General features: G+C 41.3%; 1 protein-coding gene across 3 annotated transcripts in view; it reads left to right on the top strand.

Annotated features, from left to right (window-relative positions):
* Positions 1-17,500, top strand: part of LOC147019697 (stabilin-1-like) — a 29,464-nt gene that overhangs the window by 3,152 nt on the left and 8,812 nt on the right. The window contains exons 2-5 of one of the 3 annotated variants that reach the window (XM_085894350.1): positions 10,432-10,597; positions 10,827-10,951; positions 12,059-12,127; positions 16,728-16,812. In XM_085894350.1, coding sequence (XP_085750476.1) covers positions 10,432-10,597; positions 10,827-10,951; positions 12,059-12,127; positions 16,728-16,812 — 445 coding nt within the window. Of the gene's footprint in view, positions 1-10,431; positions 10,598-10,826; positions 10,952-12,058; positions 12,128-16,727; positions 16,813-17,500 lie in introns of those variants that run through there. The other 2 variants (XM_085894351.1, XM_085894352.1) reach the window with 2 other exon arrangements.

Raw genomic sequence — 17,500 nt, 5'->3', positions numbered from 1 at the left:
GGTTTGTTGAAAATTTGATGACAAAAGCTCAAATGGTAAAAAAAAAAAAAAAAGTGAGGCCCTGGGCACACAGGTGGAGGTGGATGCTTTGAGACCTGGTTGGTCTCTGTTCCATCTTTTGAAACCCACCCACATGTGGAGATAGCAGTCAACAACAGCAACTTACACACACACACACACACACACACACACACACACACACACACACACACACACACACACACACACACACACACACACACACACACACACACACACACACACACACACACACACTTTGACACCTGAAAGGGCTCTATTCCACCTTCTGAAACCAGCATATGGAGAAAACAAACCGACGACACTCTCACTCGATTGCAAAATCCTGTCTCTCGCTGCGCGGGCAGACGGGCTAGCATGAATGTTAAATTAATAAATCACAAAATACGTTAATTCCAAAATAAATCGACCATAACAGTCTAATATCTCCGAATTAACTGCAATAAAGCCAACAAAGACAATCTACCTATATAAAATACAGTGTATATTTGTCTGTCCCCCTTCATAAGGATGATTTGAATAGGGTTTTAAAGGCCAATCTTTTAACACGACTGTGTATTCACGACTGTCTATTTTTCGAGATAAATAAAACATGAAAAACATTTTTTATAAAAGAGTAATTGTGTCTCCTCCGTTGGAATTGTAGATGGTAACTTGCAAACCGGGCCGCAAAGGCGGTGTACAGAAGCGTTTTTTTTTTAATAACAGTAAATAAAAGGCGCAGTGAGGTGAAATTCACTGAATATGATGTGCAACACACACACAGAGTAAAACGAGTGTTTGTTTACGTCCGTAGGATGTCAAATAAAGAAGATATAAGCACACCTGACGCTAGGCCGAGGCTTCAGACTTTGGTACGCTCACGAGGCTGTACCGTCAAAATGAAGCGTCCCAGAAGATAAAGAACCAGAGAGTTGGTGTCAAAGCCACCCAATGCTCGCCTGTTTATACATTTATCGTTTTTAAAAGACTAGTCTAATAATATTTTTTATAAAGCATTGCAGTAAAGTCTGATCCAAATAATTTTAAAGCAATATATGTATTTGTATATTGTAATCAGTAAAAAATAGTGTGGTAGATAAAAACATTAGAAAGGAAATAACTTGCACCAAAAACTTTAACATTTTCACGCTCACGCAAACGCTCACGCCGGGGGTATCGCTATAGCTCTCTGTTCTTCGAAAAGGCGAGCTAAAAAGGGGATCACATTTGTACATGTGATGTTTTAAAATAACACTTGTTGCTGTGAAACATCATATCTTCTCTTTAAATTTTTTGTTGCCATTTCTCCAACCCGTCATTTTTGATGGGCTTTTATACTAGTTAATGATAAGGCACCAGCTGCAAAAGAACATCAAAAGAATAATCTGAATTTGCTGAATAGTTTTCTGTTTTGGGATGGTTCCACTGCCATTACTAAAGATTAATGACATTTTACTACCAGCAGACCCTATAATTTGCCCAATAAAGCAATCCTATGGGTGATTGAGGTGTGTAATAAAAGTAGATAGAATAAATATTCATTAACATACCCAAGAGCATTTAAAATATGCAAAGTTCCTTGTGGGCTCTGCCGTGAGCCCCGAAGGGGCACTGTGATGGAGATCCAATTGACTATGTCTTGGGGAAGGGTGCATGCCCCGGCCTTGATGGTACGAATGACACGCTCACAGCGATTCAATCACAATCACAAGATTGGCCTTACTTCTCACGATCGTCTGCCTTGTACAACGAATGTGCAAGGAACTAAGAGCAGAGCCTGTCCAGTGAGAAAAATGAACAGCCTTATTACACTCTGCCCATGCTACAATTCCTGTAATAAACAACTTCCAATTCAATTGTTTATCAAAGAGCAGTTCTTAAGCTCGTGGTGCTTGCCTTTAGATTATTCCAAAACTAGTGGCTGTTTCCATCCATCAGGACCATACTCTGTGCAGAGCATTGGTGCTGCCCAATCAGTCTCCTTGGCTATTGTGTACAATCCTGGATGGGTCGCCACTCCAACACAGGATACCAGCAAGCTGGCACTCATTTTGCAGACCTCAGAAGGATGACAGGCAGAGTCAACCCCACCTGGTATTAATTCAACAGCCGAGTGGGATTTAAACTCAGGATCCTAGGATCCCAAGCACAACACCCTAACCATTTTAACCAACACCAGGCCTAATGGTTGCTCGATAACCCAGCAACTCGTGTATTATATTCTTTCTATGGTGATAATCACAAATCTCAGAGCAGAGGTTTTGAAATGCAGAAAACATTAAAGAAATGTGAGCAACACACAAAGGGAATTTAATTTAGGAGCACCATTCTTTCCCTAGCTCTTGGGCCCAATAAGCAGCTTTCTTAAGCGGAGTGAATGCTGCAGCAGGCAGAGATGGTGAGAGAGTGGACGAATGGCAATGCTTCACATGGTTTCATCAGCATGATTTATCGGAATGCTGGGTGCAAAGCAATGACACCTGCAGCTTTTCAGGAGTAACAGTCAGCGTGATACCTGAACTGCAATGTGGGAAGGCTGTTTGTGTTGTCCTCCCGAGTCAGGCTGTCATAACAGGGAGGTCGGCGTGGCCATGGCTCCTCTGCTATGCTCTTTACCACAGCCTCTTTTCCTCCTCTCTCTCTCTCTCTCTCTCTCTCTCTCTCTCTCTCTCCCTCTCTCTCTCTCTCTCTCTCTCTCTCTCTCTCTCTCTCTCTCTCTCTCTCTCTCTCTCTCTCTCTCTCTCTCTCTCTCTCGCTCTACATTGTGGCTGTTGTCCCTGGCCCCTCCTGTTCTCTGAAGCATTTCTCATCTTCATTTTGTATCTTCTGGCTAGCTTTTTGCTGGTTTTCATAGTCTGGTCAAAGTTAACATCGAAGTCAATCTCTTCCTGCTTTTAAGAGCTGTTCCAACTATCCCAGTTATTACTAAGAGCATAATCCCCAACTCTGACCAATCTTGGCTGTTTTCTTAACAATAGATCCATCCACAAGCCTGCTCTATGGATTGGAATCAGATCCTTGTGCTTAGATTTGTTGTTTTATTTCCTATTCTAGAGGATTGCAAAGTTGGCCACGCCCATGATTGCTAGTTTGTAAATAGATTTTATTTCAAAACTTTTAATCACTTTATGAAATTTTTATCCCACATGTAGCTCAAAGTGGGGTTAAGCAATTGGTTCACCCTGTGTGTCTATCAGTCTGTTTCTATAATTGAGGTACTACTTAATTTATAATTGAATTTCATATTTTGAACACTGTGGAACATGAATCAGGACACAAACCCACAGTTTAGCAGTACTTTGGCTAGTGATTTGACAAATCTCACGGTGTCTTGTCCCGAACACACGTGCGCACAGAGGAGTAAGGTAATTGTTTTTAGTCTGCTTGCCTGTCTGGCAGTCAAATTTAAAATCATTCCAAACAAGAAACTTACTGTTTGTGAAGGCGTCATAAAGGACACAGACAACAGGCCGAAGAACTAATATAACAGGGTAAATAAGGTGGTGTAAAAGACTGTGCATCACCAGTGGTAAACTTCAGATTCAATGGTTTGTTTTGGTTTTTTCTACAGCCTAGAAAACCATTATTTTATTTCATTTTAATTATATATTCGAACACTGTCGACAACAAATCACCTTCTTTGCACTTCCAAAAATATTCAGTTGAGCAATACTTGGGAAAAACTTTACGCAGTCTTGACCAATCAAAATTGCCACACGCTCTGACGGTGGAGTAACAGTGAGATTCAGACAAAATGGCAACGCCTATCAATGCAACAGCAGAGCTAACTTCGTCCAAAATATATTTGTTTAGTGCATCTTTTTCTCAAAGATTGTTCCAAAATATTCAGTTTCTCCAAGAAGAGTTGGCAGAAGGCTCAGCTCTGGATTGTTTCATTTGACCCATCGGTTTTGTATGGTTGTCATCGCACCTGTTATTCAAAGTTCACGAACAAAGCTAATGGAGGTCATTATCGGAAACTCAAAACAATAGTTGAAAAGACCCTTCCCATGTCCTTTATCTCAACACTGCGTGAGGTGAGGTGTTCTATGAACTCTCTAGTTGAATATATTTTTCTCTCTGTCTCCTCATTTCTAGTCTCACCCCACCTGCCCTCTGCCTGAACAGGCTGCTCTGACGACACTGGCCCAGCTAGCAACCAAAACCTTGTCACCCTCACAAAATCAGGTTAACTGCTCCCCCTCCACTTTTTAATCCTCTTCTCTCAACTGTAGAATTGCCTCCCTGAGTTTGTTCAAACATGTTGTCTCCACTCCTTTAAAGTGTCAAGCTATCACAATCTCATGTTATCCCTTATTCCTCTTCCCAATATTTTCTATTCTTACTGCCTTTCCTTTCCTGTCCACCCACCTTTTTCCTTTTTTAGACTTAGACTCACTGTCAGATTTTCCTGTCTACTTACATGTGCCTTGTCTACTCGGTTGCCTTTTCCTGTCTCTGTGTCTCAACTTCGGTGCCTGGATGTTTGTTCCTTCCCCATTTTTCCATCCCCCCTATGTATGCCAACTCCCTCCACTCCATTACTGTGTCAGTATCACCCGTCTCTCACTCAACTCTTCTGTGAACTTTAACCTTGGTTACAATTTTTTTTATTTTTAAAGATAAAAGATGCAGGTACTTTTTCTGTTTCCATGTTTGAATTGCTGTGAAGCGTCAGGATTACTTCCCGTCTCCTTGCTCGAAGAAGTGACCTTTTTGTTGGATCTGATATCTCATTTATGAGAGTCAAGGGAGGAGCAGAAATCATGGAGTTTGACAGACAGCAGGGCATAAACAGACAGTGTGGACGTTCTTTTCCAGCCCAAATGTTAACCCCAAAGAGAAAACTAACTTGACAAGGTTTTCGTGACTCAAATAGTATTATGCGTCATGAATTGTATCGTGTGTGACTGCCGATAGCTTTTGTAGGACATTTATGAAAAATATCCCACAAGGCAGCAATATTGGTGTATTTTTCACGAGGCAGTTACAAAACCTGTAAAGTGGCATGCCTCACTCATAGCATAATAGGAAAAACACTTCAGTAAATGTAAGATCATATCTGGGAGGGCTGCCTCCTTTTGCAATTGGAACCTCAGTGTGTATGAAACACAATAACAGTTGAGCAGGAACAAATTGCACAAACGTCGCCGCGTTGTTGCACTGACCTATCGAGGGGAAACGTATTTGATAATGTCCCAAGACTCCTTTTTGTGAGAGGTTATTGGGCATAATATGTCTGTTAAACTTTGTGAAGAAAGTTTCTTTACAGCTAATATTTTCAGTGTAAGTTGAATCAGTTGAGATAATGGGATTGCAGGACAGGTCGGTGGTAGCTTGCTCACCTTCAAGTTGCCTCTACTTGGTTTATCAACTCCTGATCAGTGAGAATCCAACCATAAATTAAGTCGACCTGATGCTTTGTAGGCACGATATTAAATGTTAGCGTATGCAATTTTTCAGACTGGAAATGCCATATATTACATCTGCAAGCATTTCCTCATGGATGATATAAGATCCCATTTTAGAAGATAAAAGATAACTTTTGAATAAAGTACCATGATCGAGTTCCAAATTCCTGCCTCTTAATTCTTTGGCCAAAGTCTGTTTGTTCCAGAAGATTAACATCAGACAAACAAGGGCTACGGAAAACACCAAGCTAAACATTATGTAAAGTGATGCTACTCATTTCCAGATAGATACATAATCAACTGGAAAGAAGGATATCTCACACGCACGCACGCACACACACGAAGTTTGTGTTTAGTTATCATTACTTTTTTATTATTTCGTATACAGCATATGGTTGCTGGTTGCATCAATGATGAGAGCACATCTGCGCCACTGATGCAGTGCCCCCTGTTTCCAGTTAGATTAGACTCATTTTGCCGAGCTCGGAAGGATGACTGAATCAATCCACCTGATATTATTTGCTGGCACGACAGGAGCTCAAACTCAACACCATAAGATCTTAAGGCAGCCACCTTAACAGTTAGGTCAACACCAGGTTTAGTTATCATTAGTGTAAAAACATCAAACAGTAGCTTTTCTGATGGATGTGGGGCAGCATTGCTTTACAAGTAGCATTTAGGACCTCTGCCAAGGGAATTTTAAGAGTTAAGCAAGAGAATGATGTAGACTGGCAAAGTTGTTGGCCAGGCCAGGTGCGGAAGGCTGATTACATAACTCCTGAAGACTGTTAGTTAGTGAGCCAGGTATGCTCTTGATCCACAATCAAATAGTAACATGCTAATTCTCTTGAAAATAGCTTGGTTTCCAGAAGCTTAGAAACCTTTTCCTTAAAGTGACTGATTTCCATTAGATTTAAACAAACAACCTGTGGGATGTAAGTCCATTGTTTGAATTGCCAAAACACCACTGTGTCCAATTAAAGATAAAAATAGAAAAAAAACTATCAAAGATTCAGCATTCTTATAAATAATTTTAATCCTCGCCCACCCAATCGCTCTTAACATTTCTTCCACTTGGCTTCTCCTCCAGCATCACATCATTTCCATGGGGATGAGATAATGTATGGGTAGAAAGTTGAGAGAATGAGGTTCCGTTGGTGAAAACTAAAAAGGGATTAGTAGCCCCCATTGGACTTGATCCGAAAAGGGGGCTTTTGGATTTGGTTTTGATTTTCGTCTCTGTGCGTGTGTGCGTCCGTAACCATATCTCGGACATGTATGGACAAATTTTATTCATACTTGGCAGAAAGACAACACATGATGGTATACATATGCACGTCATTTTTTTCGAGATAAGATCCAAGATGGCCGAGTGGCAGCAATTTTAGTTGTAAAAACTCAATGTAGAACACGTCCTCAACTATTTCTCGGACATGCATTTACCGATGTTGTTCAAACTTGGCACAGAGATCATGAATGACGACTTACATATATGCACGTCTCTTTTTTTTTTTCCAGATCAGATCCAAGATGGCCGACTGGCAGCCATTTTGTTACTTAAACGTGTCATCAACCATTTCTCGGACATGTATGATCCGATTTTGTTCAAACATGGTGCAGTCACAGTACACGATGGCATACACTTGCACCTCACTTCATTTAGCGATTTGATAAAAGATGGCCGACTGGTAGACTAGTGGCCATTTTAGTTGTAAATAAATATGGGATCACCCTTTAAGGGGCTGTCACACCTTGACGTTTTAGCCAGCGTATGGCAAGGTATCAAAATGTATGTAAAACGCTGGCGTATGCTGAACTATTGATGTTTTTTTAATTTTGGGCGTATAATAACGTGTTGGACGTATGCATAACGTATTAGTAACGTACACAGAACATTTCAATCACATATAGATAACTTATACCAACGAATGCTGAGCATGTTGAGCATGTTGTTGGCATTCACAACCTATGCCCAACGATAGTCTAACTTATGCATAGCATGGCAGCGTATCGCCGACGATCACATGGCATAGGCTATTAATAGGCTGCGGCTCGACGATTCAAATCATAACCGCACTAGACATCGAAGTGTGAAGCCGCTGTCACACCTTGACGTTTTAGCCAGCGTATGCCGACGTATGAAAAATTTGCCGTACCAAGCTGGCACATGTCGAATATGTTATGGGTAAGTTTTGTATACGTTAAGAGCACGCTGGCATACGTCGTAGTACGCTGGCATACATCGACAAATTTTCAGCATGTTGAAAATATCTAGAGGTACTCGGTGTATGACACACGTTCCGCATATGCTGGCTATAAGTTGTAGTCACGTTACGCGATCGTTGACACACGTCGACACACGTTACTTGTAAGATATTCATAAGTCGAAACACGTCAAGGTAATGGTTAGCGTCAGTGTTCCAGACCTCCTGGTTTTTTATTTTATTTTATTTTTTCTTCGGTATGACAGTGATGTTGACACTTCGATTTCTAGTGCGGTTATGATTTAAATCGTTGAGCAGCAGCCTATTAATTATATTATATTATAACCGCTCTAGAAATCGAAGTGTCAACATCACCGTCATACCGAAGAGAAAAAAAATAAAATAAAAAACCAGGAAGTCTGGAACACTGACGCTAACCATTACCTTGACGTGTTTCGACTTATGAATATCTTACAAGTAACGTGTGTCGACGTGTGTCAACGATCGCGTAACGTGCCTACAACTTATGGCCAGCGTTATGCAGAAGGTGTGAATCACACGCTGGCATACGTCGGGAAATTTCAAGCATGGAAAATTTGTCTAACAGCTCGGCATACTACGACGTATGCCAGCGTACTACAATGTATGCCAGCATGCTCTTAACGTATACAAACTTACCCATAACGTATTCAACGTGTGCCAGCTTGGTTCGGCAAATTTTTCCTACGTCAGGCATACGCTGGCTAAATCGTCAAGGTGTGACAGGACCTTTAGCTCCGTACAACAAAATTACTAAAACGAGGGCTCTGACATTTGATGTCTTTTTTCCTTGTTGATAATTTCTTGAAGACTAATGAAACAGCAAAAGTTTGGAAACATCTAATGAAGGATTATCCATATACTAGCAGATCGAAGCCCATGGTAAAATCACCACGATATAAAAAAAGAAGCCTTTTATTCTTGCACTGGTTGAAAGAGCTCAAAAACGGGAGGTTATATATTTTTTAACAGGAATTTTTTTCCGATACATTGAGACAGCAATTTGTTGCCTATACACTACTCGGGTTCGATTTGATTCCCTATTGAAAAAAAATTCTAATTTTCCCGTAGGTTTGGATGAATTTGAAGCAAGTTTTACTTGTTAATTTTTCTCGCCGAGGAGCGTTTCTGTTTTTCAGGGTGGGACAGACAGACGTACAGACAGACAACATTAACCATTAACACAGGCAATATGTCCAAGTATTGCCTTCCAAGCTAGAATATATTTTCCAGCAAATCCTTATATAATGACCGTCTCTTGACGATGTCTGGTTGGAAGTCATCCTTCCATGGGTCACCCTTTATCTTTTCTGGCTTTTTCTTCTTTTCGTGTTTTTCACATTGCACCACCTGTCTCTACTTGCAATCTAACTTTCTCTTTCCTCATCTCTCCTTTTCTTCAACTAGTTCTTGAACACCCGTGTAGTTGTGAGAAAAGAAATCAATAAGTGCCTGTTGGACGAGCTGTGAAGCATGAGTATGTTCACAAAACGTTGAGGCTTAATGATGAAGCAGAGGGGAGGGTGTGGCTGTGAAATCGAAGCAGGAAGCAGAGAACACTGTATTAGTTTGACTCAATACCACAGGCTCTGTCTGAACTTGCTTTTCCAAAGCAATGTGTGTGTGTGTGGACATGCAATAACTTGCTCAGAAATTCAGTGACGGATTTACTGTCATGCTGAGTATGTGGATAAAATTAGAATATTTCCAAGTCTTTTGATCATACTGAACATCTCTACATGCTATTCATGTAAATAATGTTCACCTCCACCCATTTGTTCCTCTTTTTTCCTGCCTGTGGAAGCAACTTCCACATTCTCTTCAACCTCATTCTTCCCTCCAGGTCTTCAAGACACCTGTTCAGCACCATCTCAAATCATTCGCTATCCAGAACCATAATCTTTTCCATGCCCATTAACACCCCCCTCTCCCACCCAAATCTCATCTCATTCCAAATTTCCAGTTTTTCCTTCCTGAGAGTTTGCTTATGCATCCATCTCATCCACGTCCACCCCATCACCCCGTGCGTCCACCCCTACCCCTCATTCCTCCCCACACCATTTATTTGTCTAAGTCTCTATTTTGTCCTTCAACTCTTCTATCTCCCCCTCTCTTCCCCCTCTCTCTCTCTCTCTCACCTGTTCCTTCAGCCTGGTGTTAACATTAAGGTGACTGGGTTAAGATCTTTGGGTCATGAGTTTGAAACTCTGTCAATCCATTAAATAACTCCAGGTGGGTTGAGTCAGGCTGTCATCCTTCCAAGGTCGGCAAAATGATTACCAGTGTATTGGTAATAAAGGACACTGCATCAGCAACACAGCCGTGTCCCTTTTGCTCTGTTGCGTCCTGATCCGTTTTGTGTTCTCGCTCTCCCATGAGCCTCAACTCTGTATACAAAATAAAGTTTGTGGGAAAATCTTTGCTGATTTGAAAGTCGTTGTTGATGACACAGTTTCGTGCGTTGTCGATTACATCACGTTAAGAACTGTTCTTATCAATAGCTCAATGCTCAGGAAAAATATTCCCATTTTTTTTTCCTGAATATGGCTTCACGAGAGTTTTTAAAAAGACGAATTTTCTCGTACTTTCACTTGAATGCTCGAGTGAGACACAAACCATATAAAAGCCAACAAAACCATCTGTTTACTGACATGGCAGCATCACTGAAACTGCACCCTTTTTTTGGCCCACGTATCTTGTCCCATCTCTTGACATGACCTCGTTACGTGCCGAGACATTCCTTTCTCATTCCCTAGTAGCACGAAGCTGGTGCCAAGGGAATGGTGTTTTCTACCTGTTGAATACGTCCGCCTCGATGTCGTACAGTACAGCACAACAGGTGTGCAACGATGAAGGTGTCAATCTTGCTACCCCGACACAGCTACAGAAGGCACAGAATGACAGCAACTTCAATGTGTGCTGGTGAGGCTTGTTTGAGTGTGTTTAACTTCCCCTCAATATTACAGTGAGTTTATTTGAAAGGACCTACAGTTAACCCAACAATGACAATGCGTCTATGGCGAAACGCTTACAACATCTGTGACAACGAAATAAGTTGGTAATCACGTGTGCAAATAGTTGCTGTAATTGTATCGGGCAGGCCACATAGCCTGTCTGTCTGACCCAAACGTGTTGATGGTGGGGCATGCAGGATCGGATGGTTAGACGGAAATATAAACACAAAGCAGCAGGTGGCATACTCAGAGGATTGTAAATTCAATTCAACTTACGATTCTTCACAACCCTTATTTGGTGCCTTTTGCTACAACGCTTCAGGTAGGCTAATGTGTGTTTTGTTGCTAATCAAGACATCTCCATAAAACTGGGGCAGTTTAACGTTGACGTGGACATTTTATTGTAGATAATGTTAAAATATTAGACCGATGCTGAAATGCAATGATATTGTCTAACCCACTCTACCCTGAGAAAGTTATGCAGGAAGTGACGTCGATGCCAGTTAAGGAGTTCTGGATAAAACCCTGAGATGGCGGCTAACATAGTCACGTGTGCTGTGGAACAGAGGTGTTTTTATTAAGTTCCCTGTGCAGGACGGATTCACAGGAGACCGTGCACAATTTGACGATGAATGCCTTTCATTTAATTATTTATTTAGATGGTGCGGAGAGTTCCAACATGGCCGTAATTTGGTGAGCCATCTTGAGCGTTCTCACATATGCAAACCAACTACTGTTACTGAAGCAGATATTAAAACGTGTTAAACAGTTAATTTTGGAGAACAGCCGGATTAGCATGCAGTACATGAAATCGCAGGATTTCATGTCGGTGTTCGAAGTGTGGAAACCATCATTCATTCTCAATTTAATTTCAATAAGCTTCCTGCAAGGCTTGAAGGACCTAAGAACCTCAACTAGATCAGATCACAAGGGACCTGGGTTCTATTGTGGAGATGGTTTGAGAATTTCTATGTCATCTGCCATACAGTCTAGACTGGTCACTTTATATCCAGTCCGGCGTTGTTTCATCCCTTGAGACCACTCAAATAGCATGTGGGTTGCATCAAGTTTGCAAATGGTGAAGGTGACAAAGAACACGTCCTCAAACGACTGCACTCATATCTCAAATACGTATACGCAGACGCCACCAAGACAGTACCACGTCGACGGGACAAATGTGTATGTGTAGCAGGAGGATATCCTGAGAAATTGGTCAGGTTTCAAAAACAGAGCTTTACTTTTTGAATTCATTAAAATAAAAGGTCCACGTGAACCTTGGGCTGTCCTTGTAGATTCCATTTTCGTGTTATTTTGAGAATGTAATGAATGGTTTGAATGTAGTGAAGGTCACATCTTGCCGATTGTGGAAGAGATGAAGGCCGCGTGTGGACACATAGAATACATGTCAGTTTGTTTCTTCTTTCCACAGCTGTCAACATTTCCATTTCTTGCCGACCGAACAGCATGCCCACATTTGGTGTGCAACCTTACAAAGGAGGTATTTTCTCAGCCGAGAAACAGATCTTCAACACTGCAAACTCTATTTCAAGGCTGTTATGTATTCCTATTGCAGGAGAAAACGTGCACTTTTTCTGGGGGAAGTTCTAGACAGTATTTCATGGAAGAATCTTTCAGAGGTTGTGGTGGATAGCACACAAAGCACAAAGGATGTAAGATGTTCAATCGAGAAAAATTGAGCGGTGGTCAGTAAGCCTTCGGTCGGCCATAAAATGACATTGATGCAGCTTATTTTCTACGTAGTCCTTTTACAACATTTTAACAACTTAAGTTTGACTATCACACATTTTATTTTTGTACTTCTATTTTACTACACTTTTACTATACTATTTAGTATTTTACTATACTACACATTTTACGACATTTTATTTTTGTACTTCTATTTTACTACACTCTTACTATACTATTTAGTATTTTACTATACTACACATTTTACTACATTTTATTTTTGTACTTCTATTCTTCTTCCATATGCAGCACAAGGCTGCTGGATATAATAGCTTCATTGGTTGAAGGTGCCATTATGCCACTGATGCAATGCCATCTACTGGTTAAGGCAGGAATTTGTAATTTGTTCAGGTTGCAAGCAATAGCTCACCTACTTTTTTTGAAAGACACTGTGGGATCGTTAACATCCACCAACAAATCCTGACAGAGAGGATGCAAGTTTAACATCCATCGGGGGAACGGTGCACACATTGATGAATCATCATGCTTGTGAAACACCAGGATGACAGTTTGTAGATGAGTTGGGATTCGATCCAAGACGAGAAAGCTTTGAGGCGAGTGTGCATACCTTTAGATCAGACCATCCTGTCAACCCTTTCCTGTAGCTGTGTTAAGTTATACCCTTACTGCTCACTCTGTGGATCCCTGTTAGTAGAAGAGCTGTCTCTATATCAATAATGTTGGTATTTTATATCATTTTAAGTCACAATGAAGAATCACAATAATGGTCGTTGCTCTATTTAACTGAAAAGTAGAACAATAGGGGAAAATTGGGGCAAGGCAACAACATGGAACGACGGAGAGGAAGAGAAGTTCTGCTTGCCTTGCTTATATGGACGGTTCAGCGATACGATCGTTATCACATTTAATGGGTTGAAATATATTGTTGAAATATTTACGGCATCAGATTGAAATATTTACGAAAACGAATGCCTTTTGACAAAATTTGGAAGTTTTTTGGCAAACGAGTAAACAACAACACAACAAAACGGCACACAGAAATGGGGGAAAGTTATGAACATTCCATGAAGTGTGTAAAAGGCTGTTACAGTACAAATTGATAGGACGGAATGGAGCTGTGGGAGAGAAATGGATGGATTGTAAATTATATGATTGTAACCCTTTAAATTAGTCTTAAGCCGCTGTCACACCTTGACCTTTTAGCCAGCGTATGGCAACGTATCAAAATGTATGTAAAACGCTGGCGTACGCTCAACTATTGATGGTTTTTTTCAGTTTTGGCGTATTCATAACGAGTTGGACGTATGCATAACATATTAGTAATGTACACAGAACGTTTCGATAACATATAGATAACTTATACCAACGAATGCTTAGCGTGTTGTTGGCGTTCACAACCTATGCCCAGCAATAGTCTAACGTATGCATAGCGCGGTAGCGTATCGCCGACGATCACGTGGCATAGCCTATTAAAAGGCTGCCGCTCGACGATTCAAATCATAACCGCACGAGACATCGAAGTGTCAAGGCCCTGTCACACCTTGACGTTTTAGCCAGCATATGCTGACGTATGAAAAATTTGCCGAATACGTTTTGGGTAAGTTTTGTATACGTTAAGAGCACGCTGAAGCATGCTGAAGCATGCTGGCATACGTTATAGTATGCCGAGTATGTCGACAAATTTTAAGCATGCTCAAAATTTTTAGACGGATGCCAGCGTATGACACACACGTTCCACATACGCTGGCCACAAGTTGTAGGCACGTTATGCGATCGTTGACACACGTCGACACACGTTACTTGTAAGTTACTCATAAGTCGAAACACGTCGAGGTAATGTTTAGCGTAACCGAAACTTATTTCTAACCTATGAGTAACGTGCTTTGAACCTATGAGCAACGTGCTTTGAACTTATGTGTAACGTATCTCCAACACATATTGACGTATGTAGATGTATTTGACGTCTTACGGACGACCACAGAACTTGCTGAACGTGTTACTAACTTACAGCTACCGTATAATGGCGTATTGGCAGCGTTTAGGGGAATTGGTATATACAAATGGGGTTCATACAGGAGGAACCCGTCAATGTTCCAGACTCCATGGTTTTTCTCTTTTGTTATCTTGCCAAAACGAAGTTTTTGCAAGATATGTTAGTCAGCTTGTATGTTTTTTTTTTTTTGTCTGTAATCACGTATAAAAAATTCTGCAGAGCACAGTTATCATTGGAAATTTTTGTAACTTCGCATATCAGAGGCCTATAGAGGTCCCTTTCAGCGCATAAAATTTTGAAGGTCAAGGTCAAAGGTCAAGGTCACTTTGTCGCAAATCAGGGGAGTCGACGAAACCCTTATTTTTTGAGTAATTTTAATCTAATCGTCTCCAAACTTTATAGGAATGTAGTATATGGTCTGGCGCTCAGCTGATTAGTTTTTGGTGGCGATTGGCCTTGACCTTCATGGTTAGCACCTAAGGTCAAACATATTTGACCCCAAGGTCAAATTTTCAAGTTTTAGGAACTATATTGTGTAGTACCTCAAATTGAACACCTCGATGAGTGCTTTCTAGATATGTCAAGCTTGAGACATTATGACGTCATTTGGTGACGTTATGAGGCAAACACATATTTTTCATGGTTACTCTGTAGAACGATTCTCATCGGAATCTCTTGTAGGCAGATATTCAACAAGGAGTCGCTCCTGGTGGATAGCAGCTCTGTTCACCTCAGTGTGACCTTAAAGAAGTCACACGTGGTCACCTTTTGGCAAGATACGGGTCACCCTGCGGGTGACATTGGTTTATTTTTTCTTCGGCATGACGGTGATGTTGACACTTCGATTTCTAGTGCGGTTATAATTTAAATCGTTGAGTGGCAGCCTATTAATTATATTATAACCGCACTAGAAATCGAAGTGTCAACATCACCATCATGCCGAAGGATAAAACAAAACAAAACCATGGAGTCTGGAACACTGACGCTAAACATTACCTCGACGTGTTTCAACTTATGAATAACTTACAAGTAACGTGTGTCGACGTGCGTCAATGATCGCGTAACGTGCCGACAACACGTTACTCATAGGTTAGAAATAAGTTTCGGGTATGCCAAACATTACCTCGACACGTTTCGACTTATGAGTAGCTTACAGGTAACGTGTGTCGACGTGTGTCAACGATCGCGCAACGTGCCTACAACTTATGGCCAGCGTATGCGGAACGTGTGACTCATATGCTGGCATACGTTGAAAATTTTTGAGCATGTTAAAATTTTTCGATGAGCTCGGCATACTACGACGTATGCCAGCGTGCTTCAGCGTACTCTTAACGTATACAAAACTTACCCATAACGTATTCGACGTGTGCCAGCATATTCGGCAAATTTTTCATACGTCGGCATACGCTGGCTAAATCGTCAAGGTGTGACAGTGTCTTTACAGTTGTGCCGAGCCTTACCTGTCAGAGTAACAGGAAAATATTTAACTGCATATACGAGATGACTGTAATTATGGCTCTGTCTCTCCATCAAGCGACGTGCAACCGGTGGTCTCACATGTTAGAACGACTTGTCGATGTTAAAGGTCCCACAATGTCTGGTACAAAATTGTAAATTCGCTCTAAACTAAACCCCAATGCTCCCCCCCCCAACCGCTAAACCAACCTACCCCTTTGAAGGAGGGGTCAAGTCTATAAAAGGGATATAATGGTTTCACCAGTCAATAAATCATCGTCCTGAAGAACTTCACCTAAACTTGAGCCTGGCGTTGGCTTAGCGGTTAGGGTGGTGGCTTGGGATCCTCGGGTCCTGAGTTGGAGCGCTGTTGAGTGCTGAATTAACACCAGAGGGTTGACTCAACCTGCTATCCTTCTGAGGTTGGTGAAATAAGCACCAGACTACTGACAATAGGTGCGCCCCTCACCGCTATCTGTACGTTAGAGAAGGAATTTGTAATTTTGTTCACGGTAATGGCGATAGCTCGCTTATTCTTCCAAAAGGACACCGTGGGATTTTTTAACGTTTACCAACTAATGCTGGCACACGGGACACCCATCTCTCCATCCACCTGAGGAGGTCAAATATTAGAATCAGATGTGAAATAACTATGTCTAGCCTGACAAGCATTTATATTTCAACCAATCAATATATGACCTTGTGTAACAAGACCTTCCAACAGCCCTTTTAGACGAGAGCAGGTAAACATTTATCCAGTTTCGCCTTTTTGATTAGATGTAGATGTAGATAAAGTAGATGGAGGGGCGGTGGGGAGGAGAGAGGAGAAATATCACATGCACTTGTGAATATCTGCAATTCCAGTGATTAATATTATTATTACCAATATTATTACATGCACATGGCGAAGAAGCGTTCATCAGTCACTGTCTTTTCTTTCCAGTTCTGATTGGTGTGGTGACTGGATGTGCTGTCGGCATTTCCCTTTTACTTCTTGCCATCATTGTGTATGCTTGTCTTTACTACCAGTAAGTTTCAGACCTACTGTTGTTATTTGTTTGATAAGTAATAGAGCGTTTGCCAAGATTCATTGCTCAGACTAGCGTAACAAGGCGTTGCTGAGCTTGGTGTATTGATTGCATCTGTTGCCAAGCAGGGCTAATGTTGTGGTTTATAATGTCGAGGACCGTTATACTGTGTGGAATTTATGAGTCAATTGGAAGGAGAAAGTCTCCGAAAGCTTTACTTTTCAACCGTTTTTAGTAAAACAAAGATAATCAAAAGAAAAGCTAGAAAGTTGCAATTTTGATTCGGGAAAGCATTTAAAACTAGAATAGCACTCGGTAGAGCACATACACTACATGGCCAAATATATGTGGACACCTGCTCGTCCAACATGACATTTCAAAATCATGGGTATTAATATGGAGTTGGTTCCCACTTTGCTGCTATAACAGCCTCCACTCTTCTGGGAAGGCTTTCTACGATATGTTGGAACATTGCTGCGGAGATTTGCTTCCATTCAGCGACAAGAGCATGAGTAAGGTCGGGCACTGATGTTGGGCGATTAGGTCTGGCTCGCAGTCAGCGTGCCAAGTCATCCCAAAGGTGTTCGATGGGGTTGAGGTCAGGGCTCTGTGCAGGCCAGTCAAGTTCTTCCACACCGATCTCAACAAACCATTTCTATATGGACCTCACTTTGTGCATGGGGTCATT

This window comes from Eptatretus burgeri, chromosome 9 (genome assembly GCF_056783735.1).
Source record: "Eptatretus burgeri isolate ZD-2024b chromosome 9, Ebu_testis_v1, whole genome shotgun sequence".
Lineage (NCBI taxonomy): Eukaryota > Metazoa > Chordata > Myxini > Myxiniformes > Myxinidae > Eptatretus > Eptatretus burgeri.
This window is presented reverse-complemented; position numbering and strand designations above follow the sequence as displayed.